The sequence below is a fragment of the Phalacrocorax aristotelis genome, chromosome 5 (assembly GCF_949628215.1).
Source record: "Phalacrocorax aristotelis chromosome 5, bGulAri2.1, whole genome shotgun sequence".
Classification (NCBI taxonomy): domain Eukaryota; kingdom Metazoa; phylum Chordata; class Aves; order Suliformes; family Phalacrocoracidae; genus Phalacrocorax; species Phalacrocorax aristotelis.
In genome coordinates, this window is record NC_134280.1 from 12886459 (window position 1) to 12911810 (window position 25352).

At 39.1% G+C, this 25352-nt stretch overlaps 1 protein-coding gene across 2 annotated transcripts; it reads right to left on the minus strand.

Annotated features, from left to right (window-relative positions):
• Positions 1-4519: 4519 nt before the first annotated feature.
• SEC22A (SEC22 homolog A, vesicle trafficking protein) lies at positions 4520-25107 on the minus strand. Of its 2 annotated transcripts, none has more exons than XM_075093026.1 (8): positions 24983-25107; positions 21368-21592; positions 18365-18568; positions 16335-16498; positions 14926-15120; positions 10196-10314; positions 7500-7565; positions 4520-4854 (listed from the first exon to the last, which is right to left on the minus strand). In XM_075093026.1, the coding sequence occupies exons 3-8, from the start codon at positions 18544-18546 to the stop codon at positions 4654-4656; spliced, it is 927 nt and encodes a 308-aa protein (XP_074949127.1). In that variant the 5' UTR covers positions 18547-18568; positions 21368-21592; positions 24983-25107; the 3' UTR covers positions 4520-4653. The 2 variants fall into 2 exon arrangements, with proteins under 2 accessions (XP_074949127.1, XP_074949129.1); XM_075093028.1 differs by lacking the exon at positions 24983-25107 and adding an exon at positions 24326-24662.
• Between the last annotated feature and the right edge of the window lie 245 nt (positions 25108-25352).

A 25352-nucleotide genomic window follows, 5' to 3' on the forward strand; every position in this document is an offset into this window, starting at 1 on the left:
CACCTCCTCAGCAAGGAGCACAGCACAGCATCCTGGCATGGCCATGCCTGGGAGATGGGGCGAACACCAGAAGAGAGCCACAGAGTGCCGTCTTGATGCTACACACCTGCTAGGAAACAGGGCTCACCTTGAGTTGCCTGTAGAGCTAGAGAGATGCAGTTTGTGTCCTGAAAAGGGCAGGAAGAAAACAGATTAGAGCTGGCTCTGGAATTATTTCATGTCACTTTTCATGTTGAAAACAGGCGCCGTGACTCCCCCACCTAGGCGAGCACAGGAACATCCAGCTGATCACATCCTCCTCTCTTGCCCTCTTTTCTCATGGCATTTCCACAGCAGCTTCAATACAAAAGCTAGAGCGTGTTCTCAAAGCTTTCAAGCTTCGCATGGTGCTTGACAACTAGGGTGTGTTCTTAAGCTCTGCGCAGTACAGAGGTTAGTGGGCTAACCCTACAGTGTCACTCCCATGTTCCTAGTGCAAGCTGAGCTGGATGCTCAGGTCGGGGCGCTGCATGCCATACTAGACCCAGGTACCCGTATGGTGCCTATGCGGCCTCCACTAAGCATACCTTAAACTTTCTGACCATTAACTTGTCATCTACCTGTCACAGGATGCTTTGCTTCTGAGGAAGAAAGAAATGTTATCTATGGAAACAAAGAGTCCATAAGCTCCAAGAAGTCTGAAAAACATTTGGATAGCTCTATGAAGTCAGGATAGCAAATGGGGGTGTACCAAGTGCTCTATAGAGTTCATTAGCAAACAATTTGATCAACAAAACCGATGAACCACAATTTTGTTAAGTAAAAGAAGCTGCTACAGACACTGTGAGACCATTTGGCCTTACCAAAATAAGCGGTACCTGGAAGATCTGACCAGCTATGACAGGAACTGCACCCGCAGCCGGATGCTCCAGGCTTCCTCACACTCCTGTTAAAAGATCAGCTGGACTCTTGTCAACACAGGGCTGCAAATACCGTTGAAGCAGACACACTACTGCTACCCTCTCTTCAATTACCTCCCATCAGGGAAAAAAAACCTCCCTTTATAAGGATTATTATCTATCCCTAAAATCATCCATTTATATTAATACCATTTAGAAAGCATGGATTCTTGCAAGCTGTAACACATATCTAGAATGCTATTTATTCTGACTAAAAGCTGATTCAAAATAGCTTGTTTAGTGTTTGCAAATGTTAATGGGCTTCTTTTTTCAATACAAACCATGAAAGCAAAAAACATACCATAGTACTTGCAGTGGAAATGGGGAATAAAAGGCAGAAGGCTAAAAGGTAACATCCCGAAACAGAACTTCCTCAGTCCTTTGATAAAGAGCCTATCAACATATTAAAGAACCCACAATAAATGTTAAGTAAGCTCAACATCTGCAAAGGAAACCAGTTTCCATCATCTAGTTCTCTGCTAGCGTTGATATAGCAAGTAACACATACATATATTCCCTCATAGAAGGTTGCATTCTTTTCCACGCCTCTCTCCCCACCATCTCTCAGTATAGTCTTGTATCTTATACATACATACATGTGTGCATGTTGTGTGTCTTCCATGATGCACTGTGAAAGAAGGGGTCTATGCATTTTCTAGCGTCTGAAAAGTGATTTCCTAGCAAAATCTGACAATCTGCAAATGGGACGAGTTCTTACCCCCAGCAATAGCTTGGCCCATACATGGAATACAAGAACAGATCACTATGAAAAACCTCAGATGTGATTAAATCTCTAGAAGCTCAAATAGCGGACTCTGAGGTAAGCAAACCTCAAACAGCATTATTTATACCATGTGGAAGTCAGTCAAACTTTTGGCCATCCCTTCCTGAAAGTGACTAAACAGCGACACTTTATTCAAAGAAAAATATTGGGGGGGGGGGTGTGTGTGTGTGGTGTGTTGGATGGACTCATTCCAACCTTAAAGAGGGCTTACTTTATAAATACAGCACGAAGTAGGCTCTGCTTCTACTAAATCCCACAGAAAAATCAAGCGACTACGAATGGCCTTGTGCAATTCCAACTAAAGCACACTGCTCAAGAGAGTAGTCATCTTTCATAAGTTCATCTTCCTAAGTCTAACTCCTCAAATATCTGGTAAAATCAGCCAGGAAGCACCCTCTATTTCTCTGAATGTGGAGTTTGTATAAGCAATTGGGAAATCTTAGGAACTTGCAGTAAATTTTCACCTCCCACTTGGCCTGGTGTGTCTTGTCTCTCATCTCTGCACAAAATTTCAGCAAGTTCTAATATTGTAGTCAAACTACAGTAATACATTAAAAAGCCATGTTTTTAGCACCTAGTAATATCAGGTAATGAAGAACAGTCATGCTCATTACCTTTTCATTGTGAAATGGGATTTTTATCAGTGCCTTAAAAACAAGCAAACAAAACCCCAACTGTCTTCCATTACACTGACAGTTACATTTGTTCGTTGTACCTGCCAGTCAGCAATTAGTTTAATGCCAGCGTAACTGGAATGGAATAATGGCTCCAGATGCTATGACAAAGGAAGTTTTCATTCCTTAAAAATGCACCTTTAGGAATAGCAGGAAGGGAAGGGGTCTCAGTGAAAACAAGATTTTCTGCCAACATATTAACTGAAGAAATGATGCAACAGAACTCTTCATGTGCACAACAGCCCGAGTTAAAAAATAAGCAGTACTTCAGACATTCACAATAGCTTCCGTGCCTATAAATGGAGGTGAATGAAAAGATAGTACAGTGAAAGTATAGTAAAGTACAGTAAATTGAAAAGAAGGTATAAAGACTCTTCTAGACTTTATAAGCAAGATAAAACCTGGCTTTACACTTAAAACATGAATAGCTGTATTTTGCAGTCACTGACTTTAAATGCAGGACTGCTTTTCACCTTTTCTGGTGTCCAGAGTTCAGAAAGGTGCACTGAATGCTAATAACAAGCAAACTTCTCAGTGCTAAACAAAGACTATTTTCTGTTCTTCTGGATTTTTAAAGTATTTGTGGTTTAAGTATTTCCTAAAACTCTTGCATGCTTCAGTCCGGTCCTCCTCTTTATCTTTTCCCCATCTTCTGGAGTCCCAAAACAAAAGTAGACCATGTTGATGAACTCATCCTTCTTTGTCTCAAAGTGGGGAGGGAAGAGACTGAACCGCAAAGCACGTCGCCTCCAACACCGATCTCTGAGGCTGCACTCCAAGGTATCTTCAAGGCATCTTGCTCTCAGACATTAGTCTGAGAAACACATTATGAAGAACGTAATACCTATTGCTCCTGTTCACTTCAGATTACAATTTCATTCTCTAATTCTTCTTGGTTGTATTACTCCATTTTCTTGACTAATACCACCTATTTAAAAAGAAAGGAAAATATCTAGCACCTTTCTTCTTGGTCATAATATGATACTAAATAACCTACTGAAACACATAACATTTTGCCGTGAAGTGCCCGAAGAAATTTGCCTGGAGCAACACTTCATAGCACAGCAAAGCTCTGCCAATCCCCAAAGCCAACAGCACAAGCAGCATGGCAGCTTCCCTGCCATTAAAGATTGCTTTTTCCTTTTTCCCCTCTCCCTCCGACATTTCACAGTGAATCCTTACATTGTTCCAGGTCATATATAAAAATCTATTTGTACATTATGAAGTGTCATAACTGTCATAAAATTGTAAAAAAACCCCAACTGACAGTGGTATTATATGGTTGCCGTTCCATTTTCTAAGTGTTTAGGGTTTGCTAGTTGATTCACCAACTTCAAGAGTATACAACGGTTCTCTCAGAGACAAAGGAGGTTCTATCCCAGCACAGAAACACCCGACCCATAAAGCCAGAAGAACAAATAAAATCCCTGGTCTTTTCTTGTTTAAGCTTATCAGGCTGATTTATTATTTTCCTGTCACCAGTTGTTTATCTCAGGTTTGAGCTAATTATTCATCAATTTCTAAATGTATATAAAAAGCAGAATAGTCCAACAGGTACAAGTCACTCCATTTACTCACCAATTAATTTCCTTTCAACCTTTCTAGAGTTCAAACACAGGAAGCGTGCACAAATCCTGGGGTAAGTCGCAGAACTTTTTGAAGAATTACTAAAAAAATACCCTGTCCACATATATAACTTTCAAAGGATAATTAAAAGGAAATAATAAATGAAAAAATGTTAAAGTATTGATAGCACTAGACAGAGGGCCACCGGTGCCATAAAGTTGAGCCCCAGAAACAGAGTTTCCAGGTTACATTTTAATTTAGAAAACATCCACGTATATCTGAATGTGAAACAACACAGTCCAAAATTTAGTATCTTACATATTCCAAATCTAGTTTGCTAATATGCAATAGCATTATTATTATTATTACTTATTCAGCCTATTCCCTACTGCCTCACAAAGGCAAAACCGATTTTGGAAGTGAAGAGCTTGCATGATATGCAGAACACACACCCTATACATTCCTTCCATTAACATACTTTTGAATGAAGCTTTATTATGCCACCAGCCAAATTCCCCCAACCTGGTGTCCCATTTAACCATCAAGTGAAGAATGTCCACAGGCATATTACATTGCTTTATTTAACAAAAAAAAAAAGTCCATCCAGACAGCTTCTTTTGGGGAACAGCTTTACATTCCTGAGAGTGAATAACTGTTGGAACAAGACTGCCTCTAAACGTTCCAGGCCTTGTCAGACATTGTAATCAGGGGACTTTCCCTGTGGTTGTCGTAGTCGAATTTGTAAGGTAGAAAATGCTCCCACAGTCACATGAAAGAAGAGCTGCCACAGGTTGCGCAGTTCATACAGATACATGTTACACAGGCAAATTAACCCAAAAGTCAGGAAGGATTTGGCATTCCTCCAGCCTGTGTAGTATACAAACAGGTAACACTGTCAGGAGATAAAAGAGAAATCAGATTACTGCATGGAAAATAACTTCCACTGAAGAAACACTACCTGGCTGTTGAGAAATTAGAAACCCAAAACAAGTAAAAGTCTAAATCAAATATGTAAGAGCAGTATCAATTTAGTAGTCACAGAAGGATGAAAAGTACCTGACACCAATACAAGGTTACATTTTAGTTCCATTAAACCCTCTTTCAGAACAATTCTCTCACAATAATTGATTACAACCTGCAATAATGAGTTGCTCATGACAGAGGGAAGTGGACATTCCTGGCAATCTCTGGTCAAAATACACTCTGTTTCACTTGAGCAATGGAGATGGAGAAAGAGCGAGTGTTAAGCCTTCTTCAGGCGGAGCAATAGGAAGGACAGAAGATACCAGGGCCCTGCAGCCGGGAATACTCAGCACAAGGCAACCCCCCAGACACCAACCCAGTGTCCTCCTAGGGTTAATGCAGAGGAATAACTGCCAGACGCAGAGAGGTCCACAAATACCCACTGCCCTTCTTCACGTTTTACGGGGCAGTTTCTGCACGCTGTTGTGCGCAGTTCCCGCATAGGATGTCAGGACTGCCTGCAGTTCCCTACTCTGCCTTCTTCCGACTGCAGCTGGGAATCTTTTCAGGTCTCTCACCTCAGTTTTCAACTCTAAAAGGACATAGCTTTTACCTAGATATTATTTTTACTTCTACTATTGTTCAAACAACTTCCTTCTACAAAAACATTGTTTGCCCCCCTCTGGATTCTAGCCATCCCCTGTCTGCAGAAGAAAGTTTTGCTGTGCTTCAAGGTAGACAACAACATCACTTGGGCTTACTTGTATTCTAAATCTGTTCCTGGTGGATATATAACCATGCTCACACAAGTTTTTTAACAGTATCCATTATCAGCTTATCTAAGTGTCGTTTCTGTTCTTCTTTGACATTTGCCGCAATTTCTCAGTCAGAGAAACTCTACTTAATTTTTTTTCCATTTTTCAGGTTCCTCAAAAAAGGGCCAAAGCTTTGTACATTTGCAACCGAACAATGCAGTTTATTGAGGTTACTTCATATTCGATTTGAAACTCAACCACTTTCTTATAAAGCAAGCATTTCCACTGTAAGAGTGGCTGAGATTAACAAAACTACCTGCAATTTCTGGATATCTAAATATCTGCAGAGATGCAAGTACTGACAGTATCACTAAGATTTGTATGTCCTTCCTCCAGAGCAAAGTAAAACTAGAGATAAGTAATCCACGTGTTTCAGAATCTAGATGGAATTCCTCTGAACCTGCTTGGCCATTCTGAGCAGAGCAAATGCAACCTACTTCTGCTGACAGTTTTACAAATCATATCTAAAAGAGCAATTAGTTGGTACTAGTATTCAGCAATAAGAATTCAGATAATTACAGATTACAGGAATGACACCAGAGCCTCAACAGATATATTTTGAATATTCAAGAAAAAGCCTACATCCCAAGCTGCATGGATCCTTTCTTTAAAACAGCTCTATTCAAGTCAGACAGTGGGGAAAAGGCATACATCCTTATGTCTCCATGCACAGACATGCATACTTTACAAAGAATAAGGTTTCTAATTTGGGAGAGGAAGGAAGAATGTGTATGTGTCACACAAAAAAGAATGGAGGAGCTCCACCTTATCTGATATGGAACAGATTGTTGGCATGGAAAATTAACACCAATCTGAAGAATTATTTAAGGCAGAAGCTGATTAAAAGACAACAAGTGGTAAAGAACAGAAGTTGTACTGTGACATTTTGCTAGAGGTAAGTTATGGAGAATGGAGATCACAGGTAAGGTAACCTGGACAAAAGGCTGACTGATAGAAAGGCTGATATAAAAGGAAAATCCTGAGTCATTATTTTATTTTATGGTCTGACATGATACTAAACATTGGCACATGGAAACAAGTAGAAACTGCATACTCCACAAGTGCAAGAGATTAAAAGCCAGAAGAATTATAGTAACAGCAATTGAGCATGACAGACGTTTTAGGCATAGATAGCTAAACGTAACAGCAGTGTCCCTGAATGATAAATGCCAATGGGCACCAGAATACCTTGCTACCAATTATATTGGAGTCAAATTCAGATGCAGAAATGGAAGACCTACAGACATGAAATGCAACGTGAAATATCAGACAGGAAAAGAAAAACATAGTGGAAAGTGGCTGAAAGCTTTGAAAAGGAAGGAGATGCACAATAACGTACAAAGTGAGGAAAATTCTGGGGTGTCGTGCCTAGGTATTACTGTATTTACTTCAAATCCTCCCAAAGGAAAGAAGCAGCAGGGCATTTGTTCCAATGGTTAAGTTTACTTGAGCTATGAAACTACTACTTTAAGGAAATTACATAAACTCCACTGCTTGACTTTAGAGATAAATTGTAAGCTCCAGACAGAAAAGTACACCAAATCTCAATCAACTAACTGGAGAAAAATGCCAGTAAACAGAAGCTCTTTGTACCAGTCGATTGTATGATAGTTTTTGATTAATGAAATAAAACAGAGCAGAAATTATTTTTATAATCACCCAATTTAAGTATTTGACATTTAAGGAAACATGATGACATTTCTGCATGACTGCGTAATGTTTCTAAACTCTAGTGAATTATGCAAGCCGAAGAACACACCTGGTACAAACATGCTGCTGTTCCAAGAAAAAATGCAATAACGTAGCTGAAATCTTCGCCTTCATTCTGTGAAAATAAAATAAAAAGCCATGCTTTACAATGTTTCAGTGAAATACCAGATATTTACAGTATGAAAGTTACTAATTATTGTATGTTAAAATAGTCTCACATAGAGATTTATAATAATTCCAATGCCACGATAAGCCAAAAAAGTTAGCACTAATCATTGCTTATTTTACATGTCTGGAAAAAAACCCTCTGTGATCTGGAACCTGACCAAAATGTTTATTCACAACAGGCACCTAATGCTGACATTTTCCAAAGCCTTAAAGGAAGTCCAGCTCTAACACTGGACACTTTCCTTCCCCAGGTGCCTTTGAAAATTCAAGTATAAACGCTGGTAACTACCTTTAATATCAACTTTGTAGAATTGTGCCTTCCTCCAGCTTCACAAAATGGAAACAAGATAAAAGAAAAAGACAGAGTGGCCACTAGGGTGTGGTAAAACTCTACGCAGAGAACAATGCAGGCAGCTCTGCGTTGATGGCTGTGAGAACAAACAAAAGCACCTGAACTTATCAGAGAGAGATTATTGGAAAATTAAGTTTTCTTGAAGGAAAAGAGGGAGACATTTACTTGAAGTGACAGATCTTTCCATTATTTGTTTTTTAAAAAAATCCAAAATAAAAAACACAACCAATAAACCCCAAAAACCCAAACCCCCAAAATATTCCTTCCAACTTATTCAGACAGGTTGCTATTGTTTCTATGGAGCTAAGCAGAATAAATTTACATGCTCAGTGATTATTCTAACTGCATTTTCAGCAAACATCTGTGACAATCAAAAACTTTCCCAGGAAAACAATGGGTACTTATGCAAATGTTCTTCCTCGAATGCAAATTTCATTTTGAGAAGGTGGTGGTCCATTCGGAACTACAATTTGTTTCTGCTCAGAGTATGTTCAGTGTGAAGCATTCATATCTACAGTGTTGACTAGGGAGAAGTTTGTATGTGTGCACATAAAATATACCTACACAATGCAGTACACTACCAAACCACATGCAAATCTTTGCCTCAGTGCCACTGCATATTTGCTGGAGCACAGCTACAGATTATAATCAGTGTTTTTATTCGGGTGTTAGCAAACCTCTGTTACAAAGGAAACACTAATTCAGGGAGAAGCTTTTGAATGACTTCTCAGAAATTCTATTAATCACTTTTTGGATTATTTCTCCCTGAACTTTGTAGATTTTTCCATAACAAAGTAAATTAAGAGAAATTTCAATAGATTTTATGTGTGCCTCATTTGTCAGAAATGAAAAAATATCTTCCATCTGTACTGCCATCTACTACCCCCACATGCAATGACATACAGAATAAAATGAATTGGCTGCGCTATCATCAGTTAATCTAACACCAGCATTTCTTTTTGAAAAAAATCAGCTGTGGAAAGGTAACAAAAGAAGTTCTAGAAACGTTACACAAAGTGATGGAATTCTGTTCAGTATTATTCATACTACAGTGTACTTCAAATTCATTCCTATTTATAAACCGGAGAAGCGTGCATAACAGAAAAATCTAATTAGGGATAGATTACTAGGGATAAAGTAGAGAAGTATGTTCACTATTTCATTCTTGTTTTTTCTTTAAAAAACAAAAACATCTCAAAAGAAGGACCTAGCATGGAACACTTTTGTTAACCCTGTTCATCTATTCATTAGTCTTCAGGAAGTGCTGAGACCTCAAACATCACTGCTTTATTAAATCTTTACATATATCAGATATACGTTTGAATAAAAACATTATCTATTAGCCAAGCAGGAGGATTCTCATTTTCTTTCAGAAAACTTCCATGTGAGTTTTAGTTTCTACCTCCATCACACAACAGTAGAGCCATTTAATGTTAAGTGGGGTTTTTTTGTAGTAACACACATGAACTTTCTACATGCACATTGATTTGAATTGTTTGAAATAATTAAGCACTATTATTTTCATGTAGTGATGAGAATACAACTAGCACAAGAAATGGAATAGAAAGAAACTGAAAGGCACAGGGAGGGTCAGAGCAGAGCAAATGTTTGTTGGGAGGTTGTTTGGTGAGGGAGGTGGTGTTGTTTTTGGGGAGGCCTTTAGAAGAAATCACCTGTCAGTCTCCCTTACATTGACCCTTTCAGCACACAAAGAGAAATACGCATTCTACTTAAGAAGGTTTATTAAAAACAAACAAAAACTGAACAAGGTTTCTGAAAAACAATTTTTACAAAACCTGTTTAGAAGATCCCTGCTCTGAGGACCTTTCAAAAAAATTTGGCCAGATTTTCAAAGCTGTTCATCATTTCTCTCAAGCGTTTTTAAATAACATCTATCAAAATTACACGTCTCATATCCTGGCATAAATTTAGAAAACAGAACATTATGTTCACATACTCACTGCTACCAAGGCACCTAGGGAAAGAGTCAGCCACCCACCCTCTATTGCTTTTGAAACTCACAGCCTCAATGAATGATGCATCACACTCAAGAAGGATGCACAGATCACAAACAATAACAGGTTTCATAAACAGAGGTCTGACCTCACAAACAATATTTCTGAAAATAAAACTGGCAAGACTTAGTTCATACAACAAGTGTCTTCTAAGGTCATATTATGATTGCTGTGATGCACAACTCTTAAATTCATAAACATGTACAATACCTGGAGAAGACTTTCTATTGCATGAAAGCCACGAATTAAATTCAAAGCCCCGCATAACAAACTAAGCACAAATGAGACAATCCCTGGCAGAGTCACAGGTTCCAGACGCTGATGAGGAGCTGTAAAGCAGAAGATCAAAAGAAGATATCAGAGGTCAGAGCAATGTCTTTAGAAATTTAGTAAAATAGTAATCTCATTTTTCAGGGGCTTCTAGCTGGAGAAGAGATCACTGAAGCAAACCACAAAAGGTCAATCTTTTTTCTAAAGTGAAGAAGAAATATTTTAAATATTTCAACACAAGTTTTGACAAAAAGTATACTTTCCTTCAATTCATGTATGTAGTTGTCTTATTATATTTAGTCTTTAACTTAACACATTCAGTTTATTCAGTATGGTACTGAAAGCTGCTCAAATATGCCAGAAAAATCAACAGCAAATGATGCAGTTGCTAGTGAAATTTGTCCACAATTAGTAGCCAGCTAGTAAGTCACATACTTCAGAGCTCCTCTAACAATCTTTTTTTTTTTAAAAAAAAAAACCACTAATGCATTAGCAGAGCTATTGAGACTGATTTAGCTTGTTTGCTGAATGGAACAGTAGAAGGCAAAGCTATTACCTTAAAATACAGCCAGTAACCTCTACCTTAAAAAATACAGCCAGTGAGTGCTACCAAAGACACAGATAAAAAGACAGGTCTGAAACTAAGCTAGTATCTATATTACAACCTTATACAGACCTTCCACATAGTGCTTAGAAGTCTCTTACAAAACACATTCAAATTCAAACACACTTTCTTTCCACGCACACCCACTTTTTCTGGCTTAGCTAGGGTCACAAGTACACTACTGTTGTGTATGTTCCTCATTATCATCTCTTTCCATAATTAATAGCAGAAAGCAAATATGAAAAAACAATGCAAAACTCTTAACAGTCTAGGCAACACTGGGAAAACAATAGAATTACTGAGCCATACTTAAATCATTCTGTTCAAATCAACGAAGTGTAAAGATGGGAACAATGAGGTTAACGAACTGTAACATTAATAGAGAGAGGGGTGTCAATCCTGGTTGCCTGCATTGCACAAATCCAGGAAAAAGCCCTTCCAAACAGTTTATGAAGTTACACAACCTAAAGAAAAAATGACAAAAGCTATTTCACATTGATAAGCAGACAGGGCTGTCTATTATGAATAAAGAATAAAACACAAAATTAGTTCGATTAACTCATTTGTGCTGACTTTAACAGTGTAATCAGTATTTTTATTTTTTAAACAAAAGCATGACCCATGTTTAACTTCCAGAGCTTATTGCTTTTCTAACCATAGTGCATATTAAAGGAACACCTCCAGCAATCACTCAGTTAAGGATAGATATGGTATTTGATTACCAAACCATTGTTTTTCAGTGACTTATAACTGGTTGATTTGGGTTTTTTCAAACCATCTCATCTAGAGAGTGTCAAAAAGCTGACGGTGTATGTGACTGGTTTTAGCCAAAGATCATTGCATTTCATTAACTGGTGGATGAAATTAGTTCACTGCTCTCCATGCACAGCTCTCCAGACAACCTCATTTTCCCCACGTATCAGAGTAACTTTAAAACATCATGTGTTAAAACAGTATTTAAAACACCTCTTTGAGAACCATGAGGGGAAAAATGAGTCTTGTCAGCTAAATCAAGACAGCCTATGAAGGACCATAAAACAGTAACTTCTCTTATTAAAATATGAAAACAAACCCAAAAACTTCAAAGGACGTTGCATACTGCTACTGATGTCATTAAGTTCTCCAGGGCTTAATAAATTTTAGTGTTACAATCAAAGCAACAAGAGTCATTTAAATTTAAAAAAAAAAAAAAAAAAAAAAGGGCAAAACCACAAGGATGAAGGAGTGTCAGAGAAGGCAAGGTAAAGGACAGCTGACCTTGAATCAGTACATCCATAACTCTTAAGAGATTATAATTGCCATATCAAAAACTCTCTACACAAGCCAAGGGTCAAATAAAGCACAAATTCTGAATTAAAATGTTGAAATTTAAATAAAAAATTTGGACGTTTGCACAATGTGAGAAACTGCACATTAAATGCTTATTTAAAAGTTAAAAAAAAAAAACACCACAAAAACCAACAAAAAAATCAAATACACCATCAGCCAAAAGGTAACTCAGAAAATGGTATATTTATCCTAACCATATAAATACCTAAAACATCACACATCAGCATGCTGTCATCCTATTTCTAATGCCTGCCAACACCTACATTTGCCTTTGAAGCAAAATTCTATCCATAATCTGCACACTTTCTGCTTCACACATTAATAATTACCCCTTTTCCTCACTACACAGCACAACTTTCACTAACGGAAACGGGCTGCTATTTTCAGTTACTTTAACAACGTAAGAGGCCTAGACACTAGACCTTGGATACATACCCAATTACAAGTATAAGCAAGTAACAGACAACGCTTCATCAGCATAGCCAAAACTAACACATCGAATCCTGCTATTCTGTGTAACAAAACTAGATTTGCATCCACCTGACTTCCTACCTCTGCATGCTAACCTGATTTAACAGACTTAATTCACTTATAGCAAGTCATGTTTTTTAACAGGACAGCACATTCAGGAAATTACACTAGGCAAACCACATCTTTTTGTGAGAATTTGTCCTTAGAGCAAAGGAGAAACTTTGAAGTCTGGCCAACTGAGTGGGCTAGCAAACATCCAGAGAAGGTTCGTTTCAAGGGTGGAGAGAAGTGATGAATGCAAAGAATTACAAAACTATTAGCAGACTTGCTAAAAAAGACACTGTTATTCACTAGCATCTAAAATTTGAAGAGCTGAAGAAGGACCAAAGTGCAAACCTCTCATAATGTACAGCCCTTTGATGGTGAGTTTCTACAGCAATTCAAGGAAGGAAGCAGATAACTGAACAAAGAGATCTATGGATTTCAGAGGAAGAAAGTTGTAAGTAACTGGAAGAGGGGAAAAAAAAGAAGAAAGTCGACATGGAAAGAAAAGAGGACAAAAGAACTGCTTCTGTAAGACAAGTCATGGAGAGGTAGGTGAAAAAAAATTGGAATATCATCTGCCAATTATTGTTCAATTTTGCTGTACAGTAAAAAGGGAAATGGTCCTTACACACTTTAATTTAGGGCCACATGATCTTCCAACACTTTTACTCAGAAAAGTGATGAAAACCTCATCTCCCACTACACGGACAACTTTAAAAACACAGGCAATTTTGACACAGGCCAAATTCTCTCATGCTTATTGTCCTTTCTTTTTCCAAATGCAGGAAGTTTGGATCCAGACAATATTCAGAGTTAGCCGGTTGCCACTTCTGCCACTATAACCTTTTCCACAAGCCAGGATTACACCAGAATATTAAGAGGTAACAATGATGTAAACATCGCAGTGGCAAACGAACGGTATCACAGCATTACATACTTTTAAAAGCAGCAAATGATTAAAGGTATGTACAGTGCTGCTTAAAAGATTCCACTCTCCTAAACAGTTTAAACACCTTCACACTTTTCCTTTATTAATTTTCCAGAATCTCTAATACTATTAAATCGCAAATACCAATTTTGTAAGCTATTTCTACATTATCTCATAGCACCTAGAATTCGCGCAGGATCAGGACCCCAGCAGTACAAATAAGGGTACCCCAGCAATTTTGTTTGTTTTTCATCTTCAGTAGACAGTCATTTCAATCTCCTAGAGGAATCTTTACAAGCCAAGTAATTAGGATAATACACTGGCAAAGAAATCCTATTTATTTTTATATATATATATATATATAAAACTGCACAAATTAAGGTGATCTCATATGAGAAATCTGTAGGAAGTGTTTAGATTTACGATAGCAATTTTCACCCTGACACAGAATGGCACGTGTATTTCTGCCCAGGATAACTAGCCTTATAGAGAGCGGTACTTTTGGGAAAAAGGGAAAGATATTACCTTCCTTTTATTCTGTTCATGTTTTTGCTTCCCTAGACTTGGAAGATGGACATCAGATTATGTCAGTTTCGCATGTGAACTCCACATATTAGTGCAAGGACTCGGAGAGTTTTAAGTTTTCTGTCCTGGTGGGAAACACCTAAATGTGGGCCTCAAACTGATTCAGAGCATTCATTTAATAGCACAAACAACACAGTTCAACCACACAATTCCATATTTGCCTCCTACATTAAATAAATAGAATTTTTTTTAAATTAATGGCTACTTAAATGAATGTGGCCAGTATGTACAAAATTGCTATTATTAACAGCGTACACAAGGCACTTATTTTAGAGACCACATCTTTTAGCCAGCACAGCTCTTTGGGTTTTCACCATCACAGATACTTCCTATAGTGACGCTTCTCCCTCCAGCTGCTCTAACTCCTGACACTATGCTCTTAGCTTATATCATCATTGGGTCTTACTGGGCAGAAATAAAAATTTTCGTAACTCTTAAAAGGTCATGCAGATTTTTTTTTTCCCTTCAATAAAGCAGTCCACTGAATAGACCCCATTTCTTTCTCTGAGTGCCTTGGGAAGATACGCACTTTGAGCAGAGGACACAACAGACATTTAAGCTAAAATACATGTAAGGTCATGGCAGCTTTATGTTTTAATAACATTATGGTGAAAAAGCTTTTTTTTAAGAAAAAAAAATATCAGAGATTAATTCTACCACCCTGTATCTGTCTTGTTTAAGGATACAAAAAAAGAGTCTGAAACTTACCTGCAGATATCTTACCGGTGCCCTTATATTCTGCCACAGATGAATGTGCAAACCCATTAGCTGAACCAAGTTCTGACACGGAAATTTGATAAGGTGGTCTCAGTTTGATTTCTGTCTGCATGTCAGCAAGATTCATCTTTGTTGACAAAGAACGTGTGTTGTTATATCTCTGTTTGGTCCTCTGAATGAAATTATCTGTGTAAAATTTAAAATAAAAAGGTATACCCTTATGGACTTTCATCAATTTTTGTTAATCCAAGACTATGCAGCTTTATGTACTTCACAAACTGAAATCTAGTTTGAAATGCTTGTATTTATCTTGGATTTTTTAATACTATTTCTGTTTTGTGACTAACATATCATGGGCTATTTCTGCAGTAAAAAAAATTTAAGGTCTAGAAATCTAATTACTTAACTGTGAATAAACTAATGACTTTTCACTGCATGAGGCTAGAATACATTGCTAATATAATGGATTTACTGCAGTTGTTCTAGCTTTTCTGTTAATTTTTTGTATGAATATTTACTAAACTAACTCCTGCATTCAAGTATAGACTTCCTTGAGTACAAAATGTGCTTGCAAAATATTCAGGCAGAGAAAATTAATACCATACTATACAAAAATAACGACTGTAATAGAACTACATTTTAACAACTAGTAGGACAAAGACGGCATTGGGGGAAAAAAAAGCGTTCGTGGAAATCTTTGTAAGGAAGACAACAATGTTATACAGAAATTGTTAAAAATTGCCTGACTGAATTACAGACAGGAATTAACCACCCGGAATACCTTCCCTCTTATTTCTAAAACTGCAGTTCTTTTTGTTCTAATGTGTTTTATAAGAATATTTTAAATAACTGCCTAACATACAGTATTAAAGCAACAGATACTAATGGAATCCATAAGAGCTGTCTTCTGGTATGTATGAGATTTGTTGTATTTGGAGCTTGCATGACAGCAGACTAAATGCTTCACTATATCACAAGAAAAATAAAAATCTCTCCCTTACATGTACTGAACAAAAATTACCACACAGCTAAGAGCAAATATGACATGGCAATCTTTGACTTGAGAAATTTATGAAGCTCAATGCCTTTACAGGTTAAGTATTCCAACAGGTATGAAGTAAAACAACTCCTAGTATTATTAACTAGGAGAAGATGAACTTCAGATTTGGTCACACAAGGCTTAAACCAAAACCTACTGGAATGAGCAGAAAGATTATAAACAAGTTTGAATAAAACTAGTAGCCTAATTTAATGCCCACAGAAGTATTTCTTTATCTACCTGAAATACAGCTATAAACTGCCTTGGACATTTTTGTTTTGTGTGCATTAAGTTGCACATCTATTTAAATACTCATTTCTCTTAGTGTGAGAATGAAGGGGAAAAAAAGCCCGATCCTTACCAAACTCTATAAAACAGTACGGTCTGACAGCAGTATTTGTCTTCATCATATTGTAGGTAGTGATAAACTCTTTCTGAAGCTCATCCAGGAAGCAGAAAGCCAGGACACTTGGATAATTTTCAGTGCACAACATCATATAGCTCACTCCCAGAGAACTTATAAAGCTATAATTGAGACAACAAATTCAAAATTTCAAATTTAACTCCAGGTAATTAGCCGTTTTGCTAGTGTGATCTCATATTCTGTAATCAGAAAAGCAGAAACTGCTCTGGGGTAGCAAAGGAATTAGTGTTTACTGAAAAGTCTAACACTGTGCTAGAAGAAAAACAATTTACTTTTAGGCAATGTTTAACGTTAACACCGCACTGCACGACCATATGAGAAACTCTTTTATACATATGTATGTGTGTGTGTATATATGTGTGTGTGTGTACATACGTACATACTCTCACATACATGGAACAGAAAATAACATAAAGCTTTCAGGATATAGAAATACAGAAGGTTTGTCTCATAATAGCTTTTCATGCATCTCAAATGCAGAATGTGTGACCTGGTGCATCCCGAAAGTGCAAAACCTTATCTTCAGATTGGGGTGGGGGGGTGGAGGGCAGGGGGTGGGGGTGGGTCAGTTGTCTTCTAAAATACATGAGGAAAGAAAACTGTTCCAGAGAATATAGGATTTGTCATTCTCCAAAGATAGTTGCAAGGATTATCAGAGAGCACAAATATGAAATTAGAAAGGGATAGTTTTCAATATACATATCTCTATTGCATTTAGGCAGTTCATTAAATAGAGTTCACATTTTCACGACACATTCAAATGTCTTCAAAATCTTGATGGATACCTTACCAAAGACAAAAGTAATAAAAAACGTCCTTATGCTTCCTTCTTAAAAGTTTCTTTTAAGCTGAGCAGTTTGCAAGCCAACTCAGCTGAGGTTTTAAAAAACACATGAACTAGAAAAAGTTTAGACCATGCTGGGCCTAATCCTGAGAAATGCTGGAAACTCATGTATACCAATGGGAGAGAGAAGGGTGAGCATCTTCTAGGATCATTCAGGTGGTATACTTTCCACACTAACTTCTACATGTTTGCTAGGGGTTAGGATGAAATTACTCCTTCCTTTAAAACTGCATATCTAAATTAGAATCAGAATTTAGCTCATCTAAAATGCAGCTGAATTACCAACTACACACAGGTGCACCTAGTTACCAATACTATGGAGAAAGGTCACATGTAAAGCAAAATTCTGAGTAAACAGTAGATTCAAATAATTATTTCACAATAATCCAAGTTTCACGCTGCATGCTGAAAAAAGAGGATCTTCTGAATTATTACTTAATCATTTTTGTCATGAGGGTACACTATCAAATTGACTAGGTCAAAAAAATTTAGTAGTAGTTATGGAGTAGTAGCATACGTAGGCTCCATTCAACCATTCAAGACTTGACTACACACTGCCTTCACACTAGAAAAATCATTCCCACCCTTCCTACTCCCTCACTCCCTGTGTGCCATGTGAAATAATTACTGAGTTATGCTTGGGCTTTAGGGCATGTTTCCTCTGAAGTCAACAGAAATCCTGAAAGCACAATAAAAGGGCCTAATTCCATAACATCCTAACCACAAGATTTCAGAAATACTGGGACATGAAAGTATTTGGATACTTAAAGTTTATGTAGACTAAGAAGAGAAAACAAATGAATACCAGTTGAACTAGAATGACAAAGAACAAGTCTGGTAATTTTCATGTAAGAAACAACCTTGAAATTTAAAGAAGTATTTCTAGTAGGTCAAGGACTTTAACCTTTAGAAAACTACTGTCTATTTCAAACTAGAATTTCCACCAAAGATTGAGTAGGTTCCAAATCTTCCTACAGTTTCTCAATTTTAAATTTCTGATACATAAATACTTGCAAGAATTAATCTGAGTTTGTTTAATGATTTCTAACGTGAACTGTTAACTTTTTAACTTACAGACAAACACAACTCAGGATGTCACAAATATGTAAAAGAGAAGTCTTACTTTATATTATACTGCCCAGTTTTCAGCGTACATCTATCAGGAAGCTGAGAAAGTTTCTTTGAGAGCATTTTAAAATATCTTCTACATTCTTGCATTCCTGTGCTCTGGTCATAATCAGTAGACGCAGACAGTGGGAGTCCATCCCTCACACGGACCACAGAGGCAGATAAAATCATAGACATTGCCAACAGAGTTAACGACAACCTACAATGAAACACAAATCAGGAGGAATCAGAATTAAGGTAAAAGCAAAAGCAACAGAGTCAACTGTGATTAATCAAACTTCCCAAGCTGTACCCTGGGAGCAGGCTTAAAATGAGGCACAGGGAAGATTTTCAACTATAGCTCAAATTAAGAGTCCTAACTGAACAGGACCTATTAGTCTAAGCGAACCACAAAGCAGCAACACGTCTGACATCAATGTCACATTTTCAAATATTTTTACCTGGACTGCCATAAATCCTCACCTAGAGATACCTGTGGACATTTAAACACTACTACCTAGCCTTAGTACTACCGTAGCACTTGTACCCTTCAAGCTGTGAGTGTTCTTCCTTAGTGAGACAACAACTATAGTCTAGAACAAACAAGAACAATAGCTGGAGAGGAAAAACATGTACTGTAAAGATATGCCAGATGGAAAAGTGATCCAGGTTGTGATCAGGCAATAATATTAATGTGCTTTCATGAAACTGTGTTACTGAGTGCATGCTTAAGTACCAAAACAGAGACTTACACAACTTACGCACTATCTAATAGGAAATCAAGGATCAGGACAGCAAGGAATGAAATCCAGCTCTCCCAACTCACAGCCGAATTTCTTAAACATGAAATGTCTTTTTTCTTCCCTAGATCTCCATTTTCTTTAAATCTGCAAAATGTGTCTATCAGTACTACATAAATACTGAGCAGGTTGAAATACTGCTTGCAAAGCCTACAGATTTTACAGCATTTAATTTTCAAAGCATAATAATTAAAGCTTTGTTGAATATAGTCACTTAAAAGAGAAAAAGAGTTGTGTATTTAAACATTTCTTGATCAGAAGGAGAAAATTTTCAACAGGCATTTAACAGTATAAATGCAAGGCCTACAAATAGTCTTTTAAGACTGAAGACAATTTTAAAACCCTTCAACTTCTTCAAACCTTACGTGAAATCAAAACATCCAAAAATTTAGCAAGACAAGCATTAAAAGAAAGATTACTTTTCTGCTAAGTATCAGTACACAAATCTGTCCTCTTACAAGTGGGCGAACTGCTAGAACTTACATGAAGCCAAAACCAAACAATTCCTCAACTCTCAACACTGCTCTCTGCCAGACTCCTACCATACACTACACCTATCACTTAAGAGGTTATGAAAAAAATAGATTTTTGCCTCCCTCAGATGATGCTACTGAAGTTCCATACAGTCACAAACTGCAAAAGAAAACAGATTTATGAATACAGCTGAAATATGCTTTTATGTGCAATACTGACATGTTTACAGCACCTTTCAAACTATGACATTAACGGTGCTTTACAAGCCTTAGCAACTGAAGGAGTGTATTATGAAAAGTTAGGAATCAAAATTTTCTCAAAATAGCACTGCTTCTTCCCAAAAGACAGGAAATAGTTATTTTTTCCCTGAACTCTCACCTCCTCTCTTTCCCACCATCCAAAGGTTATATATACACACAAGGATACTTACTGAATAATAATCAATATTCAGGTTTTTCAAGGTTATTTACTCCTGTGCTGGTTTTGGCTGGGATAATTTTCTTCCTAGTAGCTGGTATACTGCTGTGGTTTGGATTTCAGATGAGAATAACGTTGGTAACACACTGATGTTTTAATTGTTGCTGAGCAGTGCTCACACTAAGTCAAGGACTTTTCAGCTTCTCATACTACCCCACTAGCAAGGAGGCTGGAGGTGCACAAGCAACTGGGAGGGGACACAGCCAGGACAGCTGACACCAAGTGACCCAAGGGATGTTCCATACCATACAATGTCATGCTCAGCATATAAAGCTGGGGGAAGAAGGAGGAAGGGGGAGATGTTCAAAGTGATGGCGTTTGTCTTCCCAAGTAATCGTTATGCATAATGGAGCCCTGCTTTCCTGGAGATGGCTGAGCACCTGCCTGCTGCTGGGAGGGAGTGAATGAATTCCTTGTTTTGTTTTACTTGTGTGTGTGGCTTTTGCTTTACTTATTAAACTGTCTTTACCTCATCCCACCAGTTTCTCCCTTTTACCCTTCTAATTCTCTTCCCCCAACCCAGCATGGGAGGGAGTGAGCAAGCAGCTGTGTGGGATTTAGTTGCCAGCTGTGGTTAAACCACAACTACTCTTCAGAAAGAGGCATGTAATAATGAAAACACTGAAAATGTGTTGCAACTTTCAGTTTAAGAAATTCAGCTTCGTCAGCAGTCAAACTTCAACCTGCTTCGAGACGCATCAAAGCAAAAAACAAAGCTAAACAAATTCCAAATTAATACCCTCATATTTGACTTGTACAGCATATCAGACTTTCACCAACAGCGGAAGCCACTGTTGCCTGTAGTCTGCTGAATACCTCTGGGCTTTTATCAGGTACGCTTGTTATTTCAGCACTTCACTACAGAATTCCCTATTGTACGAAGTGCTTTGATCAGCTGGACACAAAACAACTTTAGGACTTGCTCTATATTAGCTTGCTGGAGTGAAACATTCTAGAAATTAAACCCACAGTTCTAGAAACTTTTCCCTATTTCTATGTGAGTTCATGCACGTGCTCCCAGCAGGACAATTCACATGGAATGCACAGGGCACCCATTTTCTTAACTATGCTGCTAACCATATTACCATGGCAGCAGCTCAAGAGCATGACAAAATTGCAGAGGAGCTTTAAATTGTAATGGTTCTCCGACAATAACCACCTCTACCACTTGCAACTCAATCCTGAAAGGGACTTCCAGGAGCTATATCAATATAAATGTAAGAGCAATGACACGATAGCAAAGTTTAATGTTCCCCTCATTAACTTACTTGCACAAAATGTAATTTCATGGATCTGCATTTCCTCTGATGAAGCAAATAACTTCATTAGCACCTAACGTGAAGAAAGGAATATAGCTCCATGTCCTGTTTTAGGAAAAGGTAGTGAAGCACTGAAGGAGAAACTCAGAATCCTGTAGCCAGCTCTCAGAAGGAAAAATATTGTTCTGCTCACTTTATAAATGATCTTGATGGTTAAAGTTCATGTTGAGCTACCTGATGAGATAAGAACAAACAGAAAAAGTTAACAAATATATTTACTGGCTAACAATACTCTTCAGCTCTTTTTGTGAGGGCACGCTTATTGGAAAGGCCTGAACAGCCCCCAGTCCAGGGGTACTCAAGTGAAAAAGAAAACTAGAATAACAGAAATATTAAAATGTTTTTATGTTCAAGTGAAGTTGAGGAAGTCCCATCACTTCAGGCATTTAAAATGGGAAAATATGTTACCTGTCTGCACAGTACCTGAGTAACTCAGCATAATGCAACCTTTGACTCTGAATTCCACCATTCACCTCATACACTAAGTTTAATTAAGCTATCATCTCCTCTGATCAGAAACCTGAGCACTTCAGGAACCTAATACAACACAACCACAGCTGTATTTCCAAAGCATTAAGATTTTCAACAGTCCATCTAACAATAGTTGCTTTACCCCTACAACTGAAGACGAAGAATATAAATATCACTAACAACAACACGTATGCACAGACAACAGAGAAAGCAAAGGATAAAGACCCCTTTACAGGTATTCTTTCAATTTTTATGTCTATTCTATATGTAAATAAATATTTGCATAAATCTAGAACAAAACCATTTACTTTCTTCAAGACTCCTTACATTTAGAGAAATTAGGCTCTCTAACAGAAGACAAGCCTCCATTAAAACCTGCCATTTCTCTTAACGTACTATGAAGTCACACAAAGTAAAAATTGCATTTAGATGAACAGTCTTAAGATCACCAGACAGCCAGGTTTTGCTACGATCATCTTAAAAACCCACCCAGGGAAAATACACTTTTTCCTCAGCTTCTGAAGAGTGGAATCAGAAAGCTATCTAAAAACAAAGCTAATAAAAGAACATCACACATATGTAAAAAGTAATACACACACTGTAACAGAAAGTTCAGCCTTACTTGAAAATGTATTAATATAGAAAAAATGTTTACTAAATCTTCAAAATGAAGATTAGCTACTTTACTCAGATCTCAAAACAATAAGGCTCTACAGAAGGAGCCAAGTGGTAAATTTGATAGACTTATAAAGGCAGAGATTGAAGAAAGAACATTAAAGTGTTTTTAGAACTACCTTTAAATGTCTTTTTTTAAAACATCTATTCAAAACTGCACAAAGCGATTCACCATACCATTACAAATTTCATAGGTTTTCCTCCAAAAACTCTATATCCATCAAACACCCAAAGATGACAAAAGACTGCACTTCCATTACAATCGGTCTATAAATCCATTACAGGCGCAAAGAAATGAACAGGGTTGGGTTCGCTATCTCATTCGATGACAGAACTGAGGCAAATCAAATCCAACCAGCAGGCATTAGGTTCATGGGTACTGCAGATGTTTCTTTAAAAAAACATGCAGGTAGCCAGCGGAACTCCTTGTCACAGGATGTTGTCAATGCTAAAACATTACGTGAATTCAAGATGCAACTGGAAAAGTTCACAGAAAAACTACAAGGGTTATTAAACTAAAACACTCCCCTGGGCTCAGAGAGATTCTAACCCCCAATCAACAACCCACAGGGAGAGTACACCACAGAAGCATCACTCCATGCCTGCGCCATTCTCACGTTTCCCTGTGTGCATGTACTTTGGGCCCATCTTTATTGATTTCCCCTTACGCCAACACTACAGAGCACTCCCTGCGAGTGATGGCTGGGAGAACTCATGGAAAAGAAGAACATAAGGAAAGCTGGCCATAGACAAGAGTCACCTGAAACGGTCATTCCTCTGTTATTCTACCCTCCCTGAAGCTGTCCAATTTACCATACACATGTTAACCTCCACTACTTTCACAAATAGGAATTATCACATGTGGCTTCAGTTTCAGCCCCTCCCATGAGCAGGAAATCTCAGATGATGGAAACCAGAGCCAAGTTTACTGTACTTTTTTTTCTTGAAGACAGATTTAATTATCATCTTGTTAATTTTTGTTACAATATTACTTGATCCTGAGGCAGCATCTAGAAAAGTCCTAGAAAATGGTATACGTTCGAGTCTTTTGTAACGAATTGGTCTTGCAACTTGTGCTCTGACAGTAATTGTTTTATACCTACCTGACATCTTCTCACAACCTTTTTTACAAGTGTTTGAAAGCAACCTGTGAATATGGTTTGCTCAGGATACTTCAATTCCTTAAAAACAGTCAAGCTTCACAAAACTTGAAAGATTCTAAGTAGACCGAGCGTAATGGCAAGGCTGCCCTCCAACACCTGTGAGCCTTCAGCACCAACTTAATCAAGGCATTCCTTGCCAGGATGTCCGCCTCTCGTGATAACCTTCCACAAAATATAAAATCAGCAAATGGGGTGCATGCTGCACACCCACTTGATGCAGAATGAAAACACACCTTCTGTGCTTATTTCAAGTGCACATAATAAGTGTTGGACAACTTATTGTCCCCACTTCTAAGGGTTGTGACAGGTGCATTATGCAGGCAGGAGGCTTAATTTTTCCACCCTACAGCATGCTTCAGAAATCTGTGTTACAAACTCAAGTACTACAGAAGGGCACAGCATATAAAGCCACTTTGACATCACCCGGTATGGTCAGACAAGGAAATAATCCTAAACCAGTAGCACATATAATCCTCCCCATAAAGGAGAGGAACAAGAGACCTTGGAAACAGAATCGAGAATCTGAAACACTAAGGGAACTGCACACGCTGCATCCCAAGGTTTGGGAACTTGACCCTTTCACCTACCACCTACTCACATGGCGGCTTCGGCACGATCATTTGCGCTGTTTGCAAGGGCAGCCAGAGCAGGAAGAGGTAACGCGGGCCCGGACTTAGAGGAGGTCGCACTGCTGTAGGCTGCAAAACTATAGGAAAGCGCTGACGCCGGCAGGGCAGCCAGGAGGGTGACCGTCCCTGCTACAGCAGGCTCCTGCCAGGAAGCGCCACCGGGGGAGAGGCCCGAGCTGCCGCCGGCGGCCCCCGCTCCCTGATGCCCGCGGCACCCCGCGCCTGTGGCCCGGAGCGAACCTCCGGGGACAGCCGGTGGCGGCCGGTGGCGGGGCAGGGCCGCCACCCCTCCTTTCCCCCCCCTCCAGCCGAAGAGTCAACGCGGGCGGCCCTGCGGCTCCAGCGGCCGCGCCGCCACCCCCGCCCGCGGCGGTCCCGGCCACGGCGGCGGCCCGGATCGCGGAGAAACTGGTGACAAGTCGTTTCGCTTCGCGGGACCAAAACCGCACCCACACCAGTGCCCCGGCAGCCCCCGCCGCCGCCCCGGGCCCGGCGCTGAAAGGGGAAGGCAGGCGGCAACCGAGACGGGCCCTGCGGCAGCGCCTTCCCGGCACCGGCCCGCTCCTCGCCCTCCCTCCCCCCGGCAAGGCCCGGCAGCGGCACGGCGCGGAAGGGCTGGAGCTTACCTGCCTCACAGGAGCGGAGCGGAGGCCCCGGCGACCACCTCCCGCCGGGCATTGTGGGTAGCGGCCACGTCTGCCCCGCGCCGGCGGCGGGACCGCCTCGCGGCGTGACGTGGTGGCACCATTGCCCCGCCCTAAGATGGTGGCCGGGCGCAGGACCGGCGCCCCCGCGGGTCTGGGCATGGTCCGGCGGCGTGCCCTGGCAGCCAAGAGGGCCAGCCGTGCGCTGGGGTGCCTGTAGCGGTGCGTTGCAGTCGGGCGAGGGAAGGGATTGGCCCGCTCTGCTCTGCGCTGGTGCCGCCTCACCTCGAGTGCTGGGTGTTGGGCACCACAGGACATTAAGGGTATAAAGCTACTGGAGAGTGTCCAGAGG